Source organism: Oncorhynchus mykiss, chromosome 5 (genome assembly GCF_057628025.1).
Source record: "Oncorhynchus mykiss isolate SJ-2025 chromosome 5, ASM5762802v1, whole genome shotgun sequence".
NCBI lineage: Eukaryota > Metazoa > Chordata > Actinopteri > Salmoniformes > Salmonidae > Oncorhynchus > Oncorhynchus mykiss.
The window spans coordinates 67,328,882-67,347,244 of NC_143026.1; the positions used below are offsets into that span (position 1 = coordinate 67,328,882).

General features: G+C 48.7%; 1 protein-coding gene across 1 annotated transcript in view; it reads right to left on the reverse strand.

The window, feature by feature from the left end:
- The window catches only part of trabd2b (TraB domain containing 2B), a 94,445-nt gene that overhangs the window by 25,224 nt on the left and 50,858 nt on the right, over nt 1-18,363 (reverse strand). Inside the window, exon 3 of the mRNA XM_021603941.3 lies at nt 14,762-14,908. Within this exon, the coding sequence (XP_021459616.1) occupies nt 14,762-14,908 (147 nt within the window). The remainder of the gene's footprint in view (nt 1-14,761; nt 14,909-18,363) is intronic.

Genomic DNA, 18,363 nt, shown 5'->3' on the forward strand with positions numbered 1-18,363 from the left:
GCCCCAGATCGAGGGAGATTATCAGTGGTCTTGTATGTCTTTCATTTCCTAATATTTGCTCCCACAGTTGATTTCTTCAAACCAAGCTGCTTACCTATTGCAGATTCAGTCTTCCCAGCCTGGTGCAGGTCTACAATTTTGTTTCTGGTGTCCTTTGACAGCTCTTCTGTAACGCTCAATGAGTGTAAAGGTGTGGAGTCAGGCGCAGAGAGCAAAAGGATGCGGGGAAAACACGCTTTAATGTCCAGAATAAATCACAGGAACAAAAATAGAAAACAATAATGTGAAAAAATAAAGGACAGCGAGAAACCCGAAATGCAAACACAAACCACTCTAACACATACATACGAACAAGCCCGCACAAGCGGGCTGAACAAACTTATATAACCCCACCCTAATTACCAAACAAGAAACAGGTGAAACCAATTAGACAAAACCAAACGAACACAGAACAGGATCGGTGGCAGCTAGTAGACCGGCGACGACGACCACCGAGCGCCACCAGAAACAAGAAGGGGAGTCACCTCCGGTAATATTCGTGACAGCAGCGCGACGACGCCGGCCTCGGGGCCGACCCGGGGGCCGAGGCGCCGGGCAATCCGGATGGAGGCGATGGAACTCTCTCAACATAGATGGATCCAGAATATCCCCCACCGGGACCCAGCACCTCTCCTCCGGGCAGTACCCCTCCCAGTCAACGAGGTACTGCAAGCCCCTCACCCGGCGTCTCGAGTCCAGAATAGCTCATATCGTGTACGCTGGGGACCCTTCGATGTCCAGAGGGGGCGGAGGGACCTCCGGAACCTCACCTTCCTGCATGGGACCAGCTACCACCGGCCTGAGATGAGACACATGAAACGAGGGGTTAATGCGATAATACGAAGGAAGTAATAATCGATAACAAACCTTGTTTATTCTCCTCGGGACTTTAAATGGCCCTACACACTGTGGACCCAGCTTCCGGCAGGGCAAGCGGAGGGGCAGGTTTCGGGTCGAGAGCCAGACTCTGTCCCCTGGTGCAAACACGGGGGCCTCACTGCGGTGACGGTCAGCACTCCTCTTCTGCCGTCCACTCGCTTGGCGTAATGACTCCTGGACGGCCCTTCAGGTCTCCTTAGAGCGCTGCACCCACTCCTCCACCGCAGGAGCCTCAGTCTGGCTCTGATGCCATGGTGCCAGGACCGGCTGGTACCCCAACGCACACTCAAATGGTGACATGTTGGCAGAGGAGTGGCTTAGTGAGTTCTGGGCCATTTCTGCCCAGGGGATGTATCTCGCCCACTCCCCTGGCCGGTCCTGGCAATACGACCGCAGAAACCTACCCACCTCCTGGTTCACTCTCTCCACCTGCCTATTACTCTCCGGGTGATAACCTGAGGTCAGACTGACCGAGACCCCCAGACGTTCCATGAATGCCCTCCACACCCGGGAGGTAAACTGGGGACCCCGATCAGAAACTATATCCTCGGGCACCCCGTAGTGCCGGAAGACATGGGTGAAAAGGGCTTCCGCAGTCTGCAGGGCCGTAGGGAGACCGGGCAATGGGATAAGAGGGCAGGACTTAGAGAACCGATCCACAATGAGGATGGACATTGATCGTTGTGTTCCCCTGAGAGGGGGGAAGGTCAGTAAGAAAATCCACCGATAGATGGGTCCACGGCCGTTGTGGAACGGGGAGGGGTTGTAATTTCCCTCGTGGCAGGTGCCTAGGAGCCTTACTCTGGGCGCACACCGAACAAGAGGAGACATAGAATCGCACATCCCTCACCAAGGTGGGCCACCAGTACTTCCTCCTAAGACCTCGCACTGTCCTAGAAATACCTGGGTGCCCCGACGAGGGTAGACTATGAGCCCATCGAATCAATTGATCACGAACAGCGATCCGGACACTGTGGAGGCGCAGGTTCCTCCCTTAGCGCAGGTTCCTCCCTTAGCGCCCGCTCGATGTCCGCGTCCACCTCCCATACTACTGGCGCTACCAGCTTAGCCGCCGGAATGATGGGAGTAGGATCAATGGACCGGTCCTCGGTGTCATAGAGTCGGGACAGCGCGTCGGCCTTAGTGTTGAGGGAACCTGGTCGATACGATATAGTAAAACTAAATCTAGTGAAATACATGGCCCACCTTGCCTGACGAGGATTCAGTCTCCTAGCTGATCGGATATACTCCAGGTTACGGTGGTCAGTCCAGATAAGGAAAGGGTGCTTAGCCCCCTCAAGCCAGTGTCTCCACACCTTCAGGGCCTTAACCATAGCCAACAATTCCCTGTCCCCCACATCATAATTCCGCTCCGCCGGCCTGAGCTTCTTCTAAAAAAAGGCACAGGGGCGGAGCTTCGGTGGCGCACCCTTGCGCTGTGATAGCACCGCTCCAACCCCAGCCTCGGATGCGTCCACCTCTACTATGAACACCAAAGAAGGGTCCGGATGCGCCAACACTGGCGCCTCAGTGAACTGCGCCTTCAACCTACGGAAAGCTCCGTCCGCCTCTGCTGACCACTGCAAACGCACCGGCCCCCCCTTCAGCAGTGAGGTAATAGGAGCTGCTACTTGACCAAAACCCCGGATAAACCTCCGGTAGTAATTGGCAAACCCTAAGAACTGCTGCACCTCCTTTACCGTGGTCGGAGTCGGCCAATTACGCACGGCCTTGGCGCGGTCACCCTCCATTACCACCCCCGAGCTGGAAATGCGATAACCCAGGAAGGAAACGGCTCGTTTGGAAAACTCACATTTCTCCGCCTTCACGTACAGGTCATGCTCCAGCAGTCGTCCAAGAACCTTGCGCACCAGAGACACATGCGCAGTATGTGTAGCGGAGTAGATCAAAATATTGTCAATGTACACTACCACACCCTGTCCGTGCAGGTCTCTGAGAATAACTAAAACCCACCGTGACTAAAACCCACTGTGATGGAATTTAGACCTCGATAATCAATACACGGACGCAAACCACCATCCTTTTTCTTCACAAAAAAGAAACTCGAGGAGACGGGTGACATGGAGGGCCGAATGTACCCCTGTCCCAGAGCCTCGGTGACATATGTCTCCATAGCCAACGTCTCCTCCTGTGATAAAGGATACAAATGGATCTTGGTTTACACACCACAGTCACCTTTATTATGATTGGCTGGACAGTAATCATTTCAGTCTGATTGGATCAGGCTGCATGAGAGAAATAGAGTACCACAGTATGAGTCATAATTCCCATAAAACCTAGCTGTCAAACAAGGAAATGGTTCCACTCCTGGGGAGTGCAGCGTTTACCTGGAGGTTTATCATGCAATCCCCCTGTCGATGGGGTGGTAATTGGGTCGCCTTCTTTTTACTGAAAGCGATAGCCAAATCGGCATACTCAGCGGGAATGCGCACGGTGGAAACCTGGTCTGGACTCTCCACCATTGTCGCACCGATGGAAACCTCTACACACCTGCCTGAACACTCATCAGACCACCCCTGGAGAGTTCCCTGTTTCCACGAAATCGTTGGATTGTGAATAGCTTGCCAGGGAATCCCCAGCACCACCGGAAACGCAGGTGAATCGATAAGGAACAGACTAATTCGCTCCCTATGATTCCCCTGCGTAATCATCTCCAAAGGAATTGTGGCCTCCCTGACCAGCCTTGACCCTAATGGTCGACTATCTAAAGAGTGCACGGGAAAAGGGGGGTCTACTTTTACTAACGGAATCCTCAACCTCTGAGCGAGTCCGCGATCTATAAAGTTCCCAGCTGCGCCTGAATCTACTAGCGCCTTATGCTGGAGAGAGGGAAAAAATTTAAGGAAACAAATTAATAAAAACATGTGACCAACAGGAAACTCTGGGAGAGTGTGGTGCTTACTCACCTGGGGTGACCGAGGAGTGTTCTGCCTGCCTTCTCGATTCCCAGATGAACTCCTCCAGCACCGACCTGAAGTGTGCCCTCTCCGGCCACAACTGGTACAGGAGGACGCGGCCCCTCCTAGCTCCATTGGGATAGGAGCGGGAGGGTCAGGAGGTGGAACTAACAGGACCCTTTCAGAACGTCCGCGAGCAGCTAGCAGATGGTCTAACCGGATCGACAGGTCTATCAGTTCATCCAGGCTAAGCGTAGTGTCCCGACAAGCCAGCTCCCTGCGGACGTCCTCTCTCAGGCTACACCTGTAATGGTCTATCAGGGCCCTGTCGTTCCACCCTGCTCCAGCGGCCAAGGTCCGGAAATCTAGCGCGAAGTCCTGCGCGCTCCTCGTCCCCTGCCTAAGATGGAACAACCTCTCACCCGCCGCTCAGCCCTCCGGAGGGTGATCGAACATGGCCCGGAAACGGCGGGTGAACTCCGGGTAGTTGCCCCTCGCTTAGTCGGGCCCGTTCCAGACAGCATTGGCCCACTCCAGGGCTCTACCCGTAAGGCAAGTGACGAGGACACTCACGCTCTCCTCGTCCGAGGGAGCCGGCCGAACGGTGGCCAGGTAGAGGTCTAGTTGAAGCAGGAATCCCTGGCACCCCGCCGCTGCTCCATCGTACTCCCTTGGAGGCGTAATGCGCAGAGCGCTGGAACCAGATCCCGCTGGGGGAGATGGTAGAGTTGCTGGTGGGAGGGTAGGTGGGGTAGTAGGGAGACCACTCCTCTCCCAACAATCCATCCTCTCCATCATTTGATCCATCGCTGATCCGATGCGATGGAGGATGGACGTGTGATGAAGGACTCTCTCCTCCATCGTGGGAAGAGGGGTGGTTGCTGCTCCTGCTGACTCCATATCTTGGTGCGTGCTTCTGAGTGTAAAGGTGTGGAGTCAGGCGCAGAGAGCAAAAGGATGCGGGAAAAACACGCTTTAATGCCCAGAATAAATCACAGGAACAAAAATTGAAAACAATAATGTGAAAAAATAAAGGACAGCGAGAAACCCGAAATGCAAACACAAACCACTCTAACACATACATACGAACAAGCCCGCACAAACAGAAGCGGGCTGAACGAACTTATATACCACCCTAATAACCAAACAAGAAACAGGTGAAACCAATTAGACAAAACCAAACGAACACAGAACAAAGGATCGGTGGCAGCTTGTAGACCGGCGACGACGACCACCGAGCTCCACCCGAACAAGAAGGGGAGTCACCTTCGGTAATATTTGTGACATCTTTGCTCTTGGCCATAGTGGAGTTTGGAGTGTGACTGTTTGAGGTTGTGGATAGGTGTCTTTTATACTGGTAACAAGTTCAAACAGGTGCCATTAATACAGGTAACAAGTGGAGGACAGAGGAGCCTCTTAAAGAAGAAGTTTCAGGTCTGTGAGAGCCAGAAATCTTGCTTGTTTGTTATTGACCAAATACTTATTTTCCACCATAATTTGCTAATAAATTCATAAAAAATCCTACAATGTGATTTTCTGGATTTTTTTTCTCATTTTATCTGTCATAGTTGAAGTGTACCTATGATGAAAATTACAGGCCTCTCTCATCTTTTTAAGTGGGAGAACTTGCACAATTAGTGGCTTACTAAATACTTTTTTTGCCCCACTGTATATGATGTGGGAGGAGTGCCCTGAATGGAAATGCGTCTGGGGCAAAGTTACATCAACCATTTTGAAGTGGTTGAATATAAATATTCAATGCTTTGCATCTATTATGTTACTGAAAGATGATAGCTCCTTGAATCTCTCCATCAATCAATCGCTCTCCGTAGCTGATGTGAGTAAGACCTTTAACATTCACAGACAGATTACCAGGACGTGTACTCCGAGCATGCGCTGACCAACTGGCAAGTGTCTTCACTGACATCATCAACCTGTCCCTGACCGAGTCTGTAATACCAACATGTTTCAAGGAAACCACCATAGTTCATGTGGCCAAGAACACCAACATAACCTGTCTAAATGACTACTGACCTGTAGCACTCACATCTGTAGTCATGAAGTGCTTTGAATGGCACACATCAACACTATTATCCCAGAAACCCTAGACCCGTCCTTATTCGCATACCGCCCCAATAGATTCACAGATGACACAATGTCTATTGCACTCCACACTGCCCTTTCCCACCTGGACAAAAAGAACACCTACTGTACGTGTGAATGCTGTTCATTGACTACAGCTCAACGTTCCACACCATAGTGTCCACGCAGCTCATCACTAAGCTAAGGATCCTGGGACTCAACACCTTCCTCTGCAACTGGATCCTTGACTTCCTGACGGGCCGCCCACAGGTGGTAAGGGTAGGTAACAAAACATCTGCCATGCTGATCCTCAACACTGGGGCCACTCAGGGGTGCGTGCTCAGTCCCCTTCTGTTCTCCCTGTTCACCCATGACTGCATGGCCAAGCACGATTCCAACACCATCATCAAGTTTGCCGACGACACAACAGTGGTAGGCCTGATCACCGACAACAATGAGACAGTCTATAGGGAGGAGGTCAGAGACCTGGCCGTGTGATGACAGGATAACAACCTCTTCCTCAATGTGATCAAGACAAAGATGATCGTGGACCACAGGAAAAGTAGGGCCGAGCACGCCCCCATTCTCGTCGACGGGGCTGTAGTGGAGCAGGTTGAGAGCTTCAAGTTCCTTGGTATCCACATCACCAACGAACTGTCATGGTCCAAACACACCAAGACAGTCATGAAGAGGGCACGACAACGACTATTCCAAACACACCAAAACATTAATGAAGAGGGCACGACAACACCTATTCCCCCTCAGGAGACTAAAAAGACTTGGCATGGGTCCTCAGATACTCAAAAAGTTTTACCTCTGTACCATCGAGAGCATCCTGACTGGTTGCATCACCACCTGGTATGGCAACTGCTCAGCCTCTGACCACAAGGCACTACAGAGGGTAGTGCATACGGCCCAGTACAACACTGGGGCCAAGCTTCGTGCCATCCAGGACCTCTATATCAGGCGGTGTCAGAGGAAGGCTCTAAAAATTGACTCCAGCCACCCTAGTCATAGACTGTTCCCCTTGCTACCACACGGCAAGCAGTACCGGAACACCAAGTCTAGGTCCAAAAGGCTTCTTAACAGCTTCTACTCCCAAGCCATAATACTCCTGAACAGCTAATCAAATGGCCACCGGACTATTTGCATTGACCCCCGCCCCCATTTTTACACTGCTGGTACTCTCTGTTTATTATCTATGCATAGTCACTTAACCTCTACCTACATGTACATATTACCTCAATTACCTCGACAACCCGCACATTGACTCTGACCAGTACCCTCTATATATATATAACCTTGCTACTGTTATTTTATGTTGCTCTTTAATTCTTTGTTATTTTAGTTTTTTCTTATTTTTTTCATTTTTATTTGTATTTATTTATTGTTTACTTCAGTTTATTTAGTAAATACTTTCTTAAAACATATTTTTTCTTAAAATTACTTTTTTGGTTAAGGGCTTGTAAGTAAGCATTTCACTGTAAGGTTGTTGTATTCAGCGAATGTGACAAATAAAATTTGATTTGATTTCGATTTTTCATTAAATTTTTTGGCAGGCAGCACTGATGCAAAAAAATATGTTATCTTAGATGGCAATCACCTCACTCTCCCCCAATTCACCAGTGGATACAGTTACTCTTTAACTTTTTAGGGATAGGGGGCAGTATTCGGAAATTCGGATGAATGACGTGCCCAAAGTAAACTGCCTGTTCCTCAGGCCCAGAAGCAAGGATATGCATATAATTAGATAGATTAGAAAACACTCTGAAGTTTCTAAAACTGTTAAAATAATGGCTGTGAGTATAACAGAACTGATATGGCAGCCAAAAACCAGAGGAGAATCCATCCTGAATTATTAATTTAAATGCTTGTTTATGGGAGATTCAAAGGAATACCTCCCAGATTGCAGTTCCTATGGCTTCCACTAGATATCAACAGTCTTCAGAAAGGGTTTCAGGCTTATTTTTTGAAAAATGACTTAGTAATTGTAGTTTTTCAAGGTGGCTCTCATTTTGAACGTAATCTTGTGGCGCGCACCTCGTTATTTATCTCCGGTATTGAACATACTACATTCTGTCTTAAATTGTATCATTTATTTACATATTAGGGTACCTGAGGATTGATTAGAAACGTTGTTTGACTTGTTTGGACGAAGTTTATTGGTAACTTTTGGGATTCCTTTGTATGCACGTTGCACGAGTGGAATGGGTGGATTACTGAATCAAACGTGCCAACTAAACAGACGTTGTAGGGATATAAAGAAGGACTTTATCGAACAAAATTACCATTTGTTGTGTAGCTGGGACCCTTGGGATTGCAAACAGAGGAAGGTCTTTAAAGGTAAGTGATTTATTTGATCGCTATTTCTGACTTTTGTGATGCCTCTGCTGGTTTGGAAAATGTTTCATGCTTTTGTGTGTGGGGCGCTGTCCTCAGATAATCGCATGGTATGCTTTTGACCTAAAGTCTTTTTGAAATCTGACAATGCGATTGGATTAACAAGAAGTTATGCTTTTAAAGGATGTAAGACACTTCTATGTCCGTGAATGTTTAATATTACGATTTTTGTATTTTGAATTTCGCGCTCTGCAATTTCACCAGATGTTGTCGAGGTGGGGCGCTAGTGTCCTGTCAGTGTTACCAACTCCTCAGTAAGGAAAGTAGCTATTGGCTGTCATAAAAGTCGCTATGATGATGTCACCTAATTTGCATAATTGGCCATGTGCATGTAATTGTGATGGATGCTGTAGGAGAAAGGAATAATGTCGTGGGAGTGACAAAAAGTGAGTAAAAAACACCCTAAATATGTTTAGAACTACAAATGAGCAAGCTGCAGAGAGTGGCACACACAGCGAATAAGAACCAGATATTTGAGGCCATACTCCTCCTTCAGTACTTTATGGACCCTATTGTTAATCCCCGTCATAAGAGGCATTGTCAGTCCCTATCCCCAGGAGTTTCTCTTTTTTAAGACAACACTTCTCGAGGAAAGCCACAACAGCACGGGCTATAGATTTGGCATCTCCACCATCCAACTCAACAAGCCTCAGAAATGTTGATACAATTGTCTGCTTGGTGTCACTAAAGTACTTTATCACAACCCCTAGGTACTTAGAAATACTTACATCCGTGGACTCATTGAAGAGGAGGCTGAAACGCTGGTCACCCACATCTGCGACCAACCTTTTCATAAAGTATTATGGTGCTATAAAACCATTAATCATTTCTGTGCACTTTGTCCTGTGCATTTTGAAGTGGGTAGCAGCAGTGGAGTCTGAGAAAGCAGCTCTACATGCTTCTCCAATGTGATCACATGTCAGCATGGAACAATGTTCAGCGATAGCTAATGCCATGGTGGCCTCAGTCTTTTTTGCAGAGAATTTTTTTATACCATACATGGCAGCTTATTTTGGGTGGAACTGTTATAAGTCCATATATCACAAACCCCTGAGGTGCCTTATTGCTAATATAAACAGGTTACCAACGTAATTAGAGCAGTAAAAATAAGTGTTTTGTCATACCCGTGGTATACTGTCTGATATACCACGGCTGTCAGCCAATCAGTATTTAATACACTTGATATAAGAATGGGATGGGGGGTTGAGACAGGTTAGGGGAATGGCATGGGGGTGTGGTTGGGGGTGGAGACAGGTAAGGGGAATGGGATGGGGAGTTGGGGTGGAGACAGGTTAGGGGAATGGGTTGGGAGGTTGGGGTAAAGACAGGTTAGGGGAATGGGATGAGGGGGAATGGGATGGGGAGTTGGGGGTGGAGACAGGTTGGAAGAATGGGATGGGGGGTTGGGGTGGAGACAGGTTAGGGGAATGGGTTGGGAGGTTGGGGTAAAGACAGGTTAGGGGAATGGGATGAGGGGGAACGGGGATGGGGAGTTGGGGGTGGAGACAGGTTGGAAGAATGGGATGGGGGTTGGATGGAGACAGTTTGGGGGAATGGGATGGGGGTTGGGGGTGGAGACAGGTTAGGGGAATGGGATGTGGGGTCGGGGGTTGAGACAGGTTAGGGGAAACGGATGGGGTGTTGAGGGTAGAGACAGGTTAGGGGAATGGGATGGGGTTGGCGGTGGAGACAGGTTAGGGGAATGGGTTGGGGGTGAAGACAGGTTATGGGGAATTGGATGAGGGGTTGGGGGTGGAGACAGGTTTGGGGAATGGGATGGGGGTTTGGGACGGAGACAGGTTGGGGCAATGGGATGGGGGGTTGATGGGTGGAGACAGGTTAGGGGAAAGGGATGGGGGTCGGGGGTTGAGACAGGTTAGGGGAACGGGATGGGGAGTTGAGGGTGGAAACAGGTTAGGGGAATGGGATGGGGTTGGCGGTGGCGGTGGAGACAAGTTTGGGGAATGGGATAGGGGTTGGGGATGGAGACAGGTTGGGGGAATGAGATGGGGGTTGGGGGTGAAGACAGGTAAGGTGAATGGGTTGGGAGGTTGGGGTGGAGACAGGTTAGGGGAATGGGATGAAGGGTTTGGGGTGGAGACAGGTTAGGGGAATGGGATGAGGGGTTTGGGGTGGAGACAGGTTAGGGGAATGGGATGAGGGGTTTGGGGTGGAGACAGGTTGGGGGAATGGGTTGGAAGGTTGGGGGTGGAGACAGGTTGGGGAAATGGGATGGGGTTGAGGGTGGAGACAGGTTAGGGAAATGGGATGGGGTTGGTGGTGGAGACAGGTTAGGGGAATGTGATGAGGGGTTTGGGGTGGAGACAGGTTAGGGGAATGGGATGAGGGGTTTGGGGTGGAGACAGGTTGGGGGAATGGGATGGGGGGTCGGGGGTTGAGACAGGTTAGTGGAATGGGATGGGGGTTGAGGGTGGAGACAGGTTAGGGAAATGGGATGGGGTTGGTGGTGGAGACAGGTTAGGGGAATGTGATGGGGGGGTTGGGTGTAGAGAAAGATTGGGGTAATGGATGGGAGGTTGGATATAAACAGGTTGGGGGAATGGGATGGGGGATTGGATGGAGACAGGTTGGGGGAATGGGATGGGGGTTGGGGGTGGAGACAGGTTAAGGGGATGTAATGGGGGGTCGGGGGTTGAGACAGGTTAGGGGAATGGGATGACAGGGATTCTCTGCCTCTAACCCTATTACAGGGGCTGAGTCACTGGCTTACTGGTGCTCTTTCTTGCCTTCCCTAGGAGGGGTGCGTCACTTGAGTGGGTTGAGTCACTGATGTGATCTTCCTGTCTGGGTTGGCGCCTAGACTTTGTGGGCTATACTCGGCCTTGTCTCAGGATGGTAAGTTGGTGGTTGAAGATATCCCTCAAGTGGTGTGGGGGCTGTGCTTTGGCACAGTGGGTGGGGTTATATCCTTCCTGTTTGGCCCTGTCCCGGGGTATCTTCGGATGGGGCCAATGTGTCTCCTGACCCCTCCTGTCTCAGTCTCCAGTATTTATGCTGCAGTAGTTTATGTGTCGGGGGGCTAGGGTCAGTTTGTTATATCTGGAGTACTTCACCTGTCTTATCCGGTGTCCTGTGTGAATCTAAGTACGCTCTCTCTAATTCTCTATTTCTCTCTTTCTTTCTCTCTCTCAGAGGACCTGAGCCCTAGGACCATGCCTCAGGACTACCTGGCATAAGCACTCCTTGCTGTCCCCAGTCCACCTGGCCGTGCTGCTGCTCCAGTTTCAACTGTTCTGCCTGCGGCTATGGAATCCTGACCTGTTCACCGGACGTGCTACCTGACCCAGACATGCTGTTTTCAACTCTCTAGAGACAGCAGGAGTGGTAGAGATACTCTTAATGATCGGCTATGAAAAGCCAACTGACATTTACTCCTGAGGTGCTGACTTGCTGCACCCTCGACAACAACTGTGATTATTATTATTTGACCATGCTGGTCATTTATGAACATTTGAACATCTTGGCCATGTTCTATTATAATCTCCACCCGGCACAGCCAGAAGAGGACTGGCCACCCCTCATAGCCTGGTTTCTCTCTAGGTTTCTTCCTAGGTTTTGGCTTTTCTAGGGAGTTTTTCCTAGCCACCGTGTTTCTACACCTGCATTGCTTGCTGTTTGGGGTTTTAGGCTGGGTTTCTGTACAGCACTTTGAGATATCAGCTAATGTACGAAGGGCTATATAAATACATTTGATTTGATTTGATTTTGAGGGTGGAGACAGGTAAGGGGAACGGGATGAGGGGTTTGGGGTGTAGACAGGTTGGGGGAATGGAATAGGGGGTTTGGGGGTAAAGAAAGTTAGGGGAATGGGATGGGGGTTGGATGGAGACAGGTTGGGGGAATGGGATGGGGGTTGGAGACAGGTTATGGGAATGGGATGGGGGTTGAGGGTGGAGACAGGTTAGGGGAATAGGATGAGGGGTTGGCAGGGGAGACAGGTTTGGGGAATGGGATGGGGGGTTGGGGGTGGAGACAGGGCAGGGGCATGGGATTGGGGCTTGGTGGTTGAGACAAGTTTGGGGATTCTGATGGGGGTTGTGGGTGGAGACAGGTTAGGGGAATGGGATTGGGGGTTGGGGGTGGAGACAGGTTGGGGGAATTGAATAGGGGGTTGGGGGTGGAGACAGGTTAGGGGAACGGGATTGGGGGTTGGGGGTGGAGACAGGTTAGGGGAATGGGATGAGGGTTGGGGGTGGAGACAGGTTGGGGGAATGGGATGGGGGGGTTGGGGGTGGAGACAGGTTGGGGGAATGGGATGGGGGTTGGGGGTGGAGACAGGTTAGGGGAACGGGATTGGGGGTTGGGGGTGGAGACAGGTTAGGGGAATGGGATGAGGGTTGGGGGTGGAGACAGGTTGGGGAAATGGGATGGGGGGTTGGGGGTAGAGACAGGTTGGGGGAATGGGATGAGGGTTGGGGGTGGAGACAGGTTGGGGGAATGGGATGGGGGTCGGGGGTGGAGACAGGTTGGGGGAATGGGATCAGGGTTGGGGGTGGAGACAGGTTGGGGGAATGGGATGGGGGGTTGGGGGTGGAGACAGGTTGGTGGAATGGGATGGGGTGTCGGGGGTGGAGGCTCAACTTTTATTTAGCTTTATCTTCCTGTTTATACTGAAGTAAGTAAAGACTTTGCAGTTATGCACTTACTGTAATGTTCTATTTTTTATTACATTTTTCTTCTTCTGAGTGGCAGTCCACAGGTAAATAATGAATTGAAGATATATGGATTATGAAATTATTTAAGTGTAAATATTGTGCCTGTAACCACCCCCCAATGAAAAAAATACAAAACTTTTCTCCTTCCTCTTTCTAAATACCCTTTCCCTCAAATCCTCCCTCTCTCTTATTTTCTCCTGCCTCTTTCTTGCCCTGTCTCTTTCTTGCCCTGTCTCTCTCTCTCTCTCTCTCTCTCTCTCTCTCTCTCTCTCTCTCTCTCTCTCTCTCTCTCTCTCTCTCTCTCTCTCTCTCTCTGCTCTGGTTAGCACTAGTGAGGCCTATGGGAGTGACTGGGCTAGAGAAGGAGAATCAGAGAAAAGTAAAGTAAAGAGAGTGAGGGGGAGGCCTCAGCGGTTCTCTGATGAATGAGGACCGCTTGAGCGTTTAATAATGGTCAAAGGGAGGGGGTTAAGAGGGGGGGGGGTAACCACATGCAGATAACCTATCACAGGAAGGCCTATTAGCTGCACTCTATACTGGCTGCTCAGGAAATGAGAAATGACAGGGAAATATTTCCTCCCTTCCTCACTTCTGGTCGCGGCCCTGGCCGAGGCCTCCTCAAGCCTGCTCCCTTTGAACCTCCTAGTTGCGCTACACTCTCTGGTGGATAGGCTGAGGCTAGGACTGAGGAGGCCGTCTGCATTAACCTCTCCCCCCTGCGGCCCATCAGGCCCCAAGTAGATGAAGATGGAGCTGGGAGAGCATACGAGCAGGGGATTACCATCCATTTATCAGGGAACACCTGCTACTCCGGAAGAGTTCATAAGGCCTGCCATAGATCAGCTCGGCCAGGCACCGCCATCAACCATTAGATGGTTATAGCATGTGGTATGGAATGTTAATTCTGTGTTATTATTATATAAAGAACCAAGGCTAACTGGACTGATTTAGTGGAGGGACGATGCAGACAACTGTAGGAGGCATGGTCTTTAGGGGCCAGGGATATAGAAGATAATGTCTTATTGCATCATTTGTCTGGACCAAATAATACACCCGTGAAGGTAAAGTGATTGTAATATGCTGAATTGACCCTAGTTCAGACTCCTAAACAGTGCTTATATTATCCCCCAGCCAGTGATAATCATGTGTGTAGTCATGTGACAACATATACCAGGGTAGCCTAGTGGTTAGAGTGTTGGACTAGTAACTGGAAGGTTGCGAGTTCAAACCCCCGAGCTGACAAGGTACAAATCTGTCGTTCTGCCCCTGAACAGGCAGTTAACCAACCCACTGTTCCCAGGCCGTCATTGAAAATAAGAATTTGTTCTTAACTGACTTGCCTGGTTAAATAAAGGTTAAAAAAAAAATATATATATATATATATATACATACAGTATTTTTGACTGTTGAAATATGATCATACTGTAGCTGGTATGACCATAGAGGATTTATACATGGTGTGTGACAACCATTTTTGTATTTTTTTATTTAACTAGGTCAGTTAAGAACAAATTCATATTAACTGCCTTGTTCAGGGGCAGAACGACAGATTTTTACCTTGTCAGCTTTGGGATTCAATCTAGCAACCTTTTGGTTACTGGCCCAACGCTCTAACCACTAGGCTACCTGCCGCCCCAAAACCATAGTGTGTGGTCACAGTAGGTCAGAACTTGATGGTAAGGTGTGACCAAAAGCCTGTATCTTCAGGACCACGATGGAATAACACGGCTTTAGCCCCACTGGGTCTTCTAGCCCTGGTGGACGTACCTGTGAAGTGTCATGGTTGAAGATGATGGAGCTGAGGTCTCCACAGTTATAGTGTGTGATGAGGTCCTCTGTGGTGAAGGAGCCCTGCAGACTGCCTGCTCTCACACTCTCATGCTGCAGCAGGGTCTGGTTCAGAGCAAACACCACCTGCAGAGGGTGGAGGGAGTACCTGTTAGGGACTTTACCGTGTGGAACAATGAGAGCATAACAGCACTACTTGGAAGTCTTCCTGTATTATGACTCACACTAACACAAGCATACAAGCATACACATACTGCACTGTACTGTACTGTATGATGTATAGTTTACAGAAGCTTATTTCTATTAGTTTCCTAATGTTGCCCATCAAGTGCAAACTGGCTGCAGGTAAAAAAGACCACAAGACGGATGGCAGAGCTCCAGTGTCTCCAGCCCTCTCAGGGAAATAGAAGGGAGAGCTGAAAAGACAGAGAGTGCCCCTTTAAAAATAGCTCTCTCAGGGCCTCAACAACGTAAATTTACAGCCCCCATTAAAATAAAAAGTAAACCCTCTTCAGAGATAATTTATGGCGTGCAGCAGCCAGCGGGCCCAGCGACACTGCAGCTGTACCAGACACCAGGGGTTAACCCTCCCAGCTCCCGCCCCCTCACTCCCACACCCACCTCTGACTGGCCTGGCAGCCCCCAGCCAGCTGTCAATCAGGGATAAGTGTTCTGACAGGAGCGCTAGGTGGAGGGTACGAGGGAGAGAGTGGTTTACTCAGAGTACAGAGGGTTGAGTTTCAGGCTATCTCAGATTCCGCCCACTGACACATTCATATCCTATGATGGTGCGGTCAGTTGATTTGCACCCTTGATGACGTACGTATGTACAGTATGCATGTATACTGTATATCACCGCTATTTACTTCTCCATCCAGCCCTTTATTCCTAATTGCCTCCAGCCGGGTCAGTAAAGAAAAGTGATGGCTATGGTAAATACTGATGGTCGACAGCCCATCCGCATGATTTGTGTGTAGGCTTAAGGCATACAGCTGTGCAACTGATCTATCCCGAATTCAACGCACTCTGAGTTATATGTAATAATTCACACAATTATGTCATGTTTTTGCAATCACTTCTTGAACTGATAAATGCCTTATTGTATTGCCTTATTGAATGTTGCTTAAACTGTTAGTAACCTTAACAATGAGCTCAGTACACCCTAATCCCCTCTCTCTCTCTCTCTCTCTCTCTCTCTCTCTCTCTCTCTCTCTCTCTCTCTTTCTCTAGTTGGTGTAGTCTGAGGTCATTGTATTTGCTAACCAGTCTTCCAGGCAGTGCCTTAATAGGGTGCCTCTGTTCTAACGAGGGGAGAAAACACTGGAGAGCTGACAGCAGGGATGCCTCTCTCTCCCATTCCCTCTTCGTTCCTCCCTTCCTCCCTCCCTCAGTCCACTCTCTAACTTCTTCTCATCTTTCCCAATCGCACGCAACCTACCCCAGGACCTCACTCAGCCTCTCACACTGTAAGGAGAGAGGTGAGTAATCTTATTTATTTTATTAGACGTATTTCACAGAATCTATTTTCAGCTGAGAGCGCAGCGGCGTGCTGTCCTCCTGCCAAAGCGGTAATCCCAAAATGGGCCTTGATCAAACCTGTGGCCATAACGGCAAATATGCTTTCATTCCCACTCCAGGACCCCCTGCCGGCTCCATAATGACAATACCTCATATATTTATTCCTATCTCACGTCTGCTTGCTTTATTGTCTTAATTTCCTTCCCCCCACGCCAGGTCACATTGGAGGGTGATGCCTGGCGAGCTCAGGCACATATGTGCGTTGGCGTTGCCCAAGCCCTTGACCTACACGGTTCTATGCCTGCCCAGGGCTTTGTACTGCTGCCAAGAGCAATGCCAGAGCAGGCCCTGGGTAGAAAGAGCGCTGAGGTTCGGGCTGAGGTAGGGAGCACCAGCCCCTCTGTACTGCTGCCAGTGCTGGGACTTTCCTTAAATACAGAAAACTGCACCAGACACTCTGGACCTGGTGGAGGAAGAGGGAAGGAGTGAGGGAGTGAGGAAGGGGGTGGAGGGAGTTTTGGAAAGGGGGCTGTGAGTGGTGAGGTGTGGTAAGTCAATATTGTTCTCACACTGCGGAGACTGCACATCTCTGTGCTGTTGCCATAGCGCCTTCGCTGTGATGTGTTGAATGAGTGTGTGTGTGTGTGTGTGTGTGTGCGTGCGTGCATGCGTGTGTGTGTGTGTGTGTGGAGGCTCCATTGTGTGTGGAGGCTCCATTGTCCTCAATGAATTTAAAAAAAAATGTAAATGTTAAACATAAAACTTTTTTTTTTAGATAAAACAATACTAAATATATTAATGTCACCAAATAATTTATTTTAACACTGTTTTGCAATGATTGTCTACAGTAGCCTCAACAGCACTCTATAGGGTTGTACCATTGTCACGTTCACTGTCTTCAAACTCCCTGTCATAAATGAGCCAAGACACAGCGTGCATGTAATTCCACATCTTTAATCGGAGTGAAACCTTCACAAAAAACAGGTAAACAGAAACCAAACGTGACGCAACCGTGGCGCACAGAAAATAAATAGTTACCCACAAAAGGCTGCCTAAGTATGATTCCCAATCATAGACAACGATAGCCTCTGATTGGGAACCATACCCGGCCAACAAAGAAACAGACAAACTAGAATGCCCACCCAAATCACACCCTGACCAAACCAAATAGAGAAATAAAAAGGCTCTCCAAGGTCAGGGCGTGATAACCATAGTGTAGTGTAGGCAGAGGACAGCTAGCTTCCGTCCTCCTCTGGGTACATTGACTTCAATACAAAACCTAGGAGGCTCATGGTTCTCATCCCCTTTCATGGACTTACACAGTAATTATGACAACATCCAGTGGATGACCTCCAACCTATCAGAGCTCTTGCAGCATGATCTGACATGTTGTCCACCCAATCAAAGGATCTGTAATGGTTTTCTTCATCTGAACGAGAGGCGGACCAAAGTGCAGCGTGGTTGTTTTGATTCATGTTTTAATCAATCACTTCACATGAACAAACTAACAAAAACAAGAAATGTGAAAACTCAAAACAGTCCTATCTGGTGCAAACACAGAGACAGGAACAATCACCCACAAAAACACAGTGAACCCCAGGCTACCTAAGTATGATTCTCAATCAGAGACAACTAATGACACCTGCCTCTGATTGAGAACCATACTAGGCCGAAACATAGAAATACCAAAATCATAGAAAAACAAACATAGACTGCCCACCCCAACTCACGCCCTGACCATACTAAATAATGACAAAACAAAGGAAATAAAGGTCAGAACGTGACAGGATCAGAGAAATAATCTAGTACTGAAAGCATAAGCTACAGCTAGCTAGCACTGCAGTGCATAAAATGTGGTGAGTAGTTGACTCAAAGAGAGAGAAAGACAATAGTTGAACAGTTTTTAACAAATGATTTATTTTTAAATGAAGGAGAAGCAAGAGAGAGAGCAAGAGAGAGCTTCATAAATTATTTAGACCCCTTGACTTTTTCCACATTTTGTTACATTACAGCCTTATTCTAAAATTGATGAAATAAAAAAATAAAAACTTCAGCAATCTACA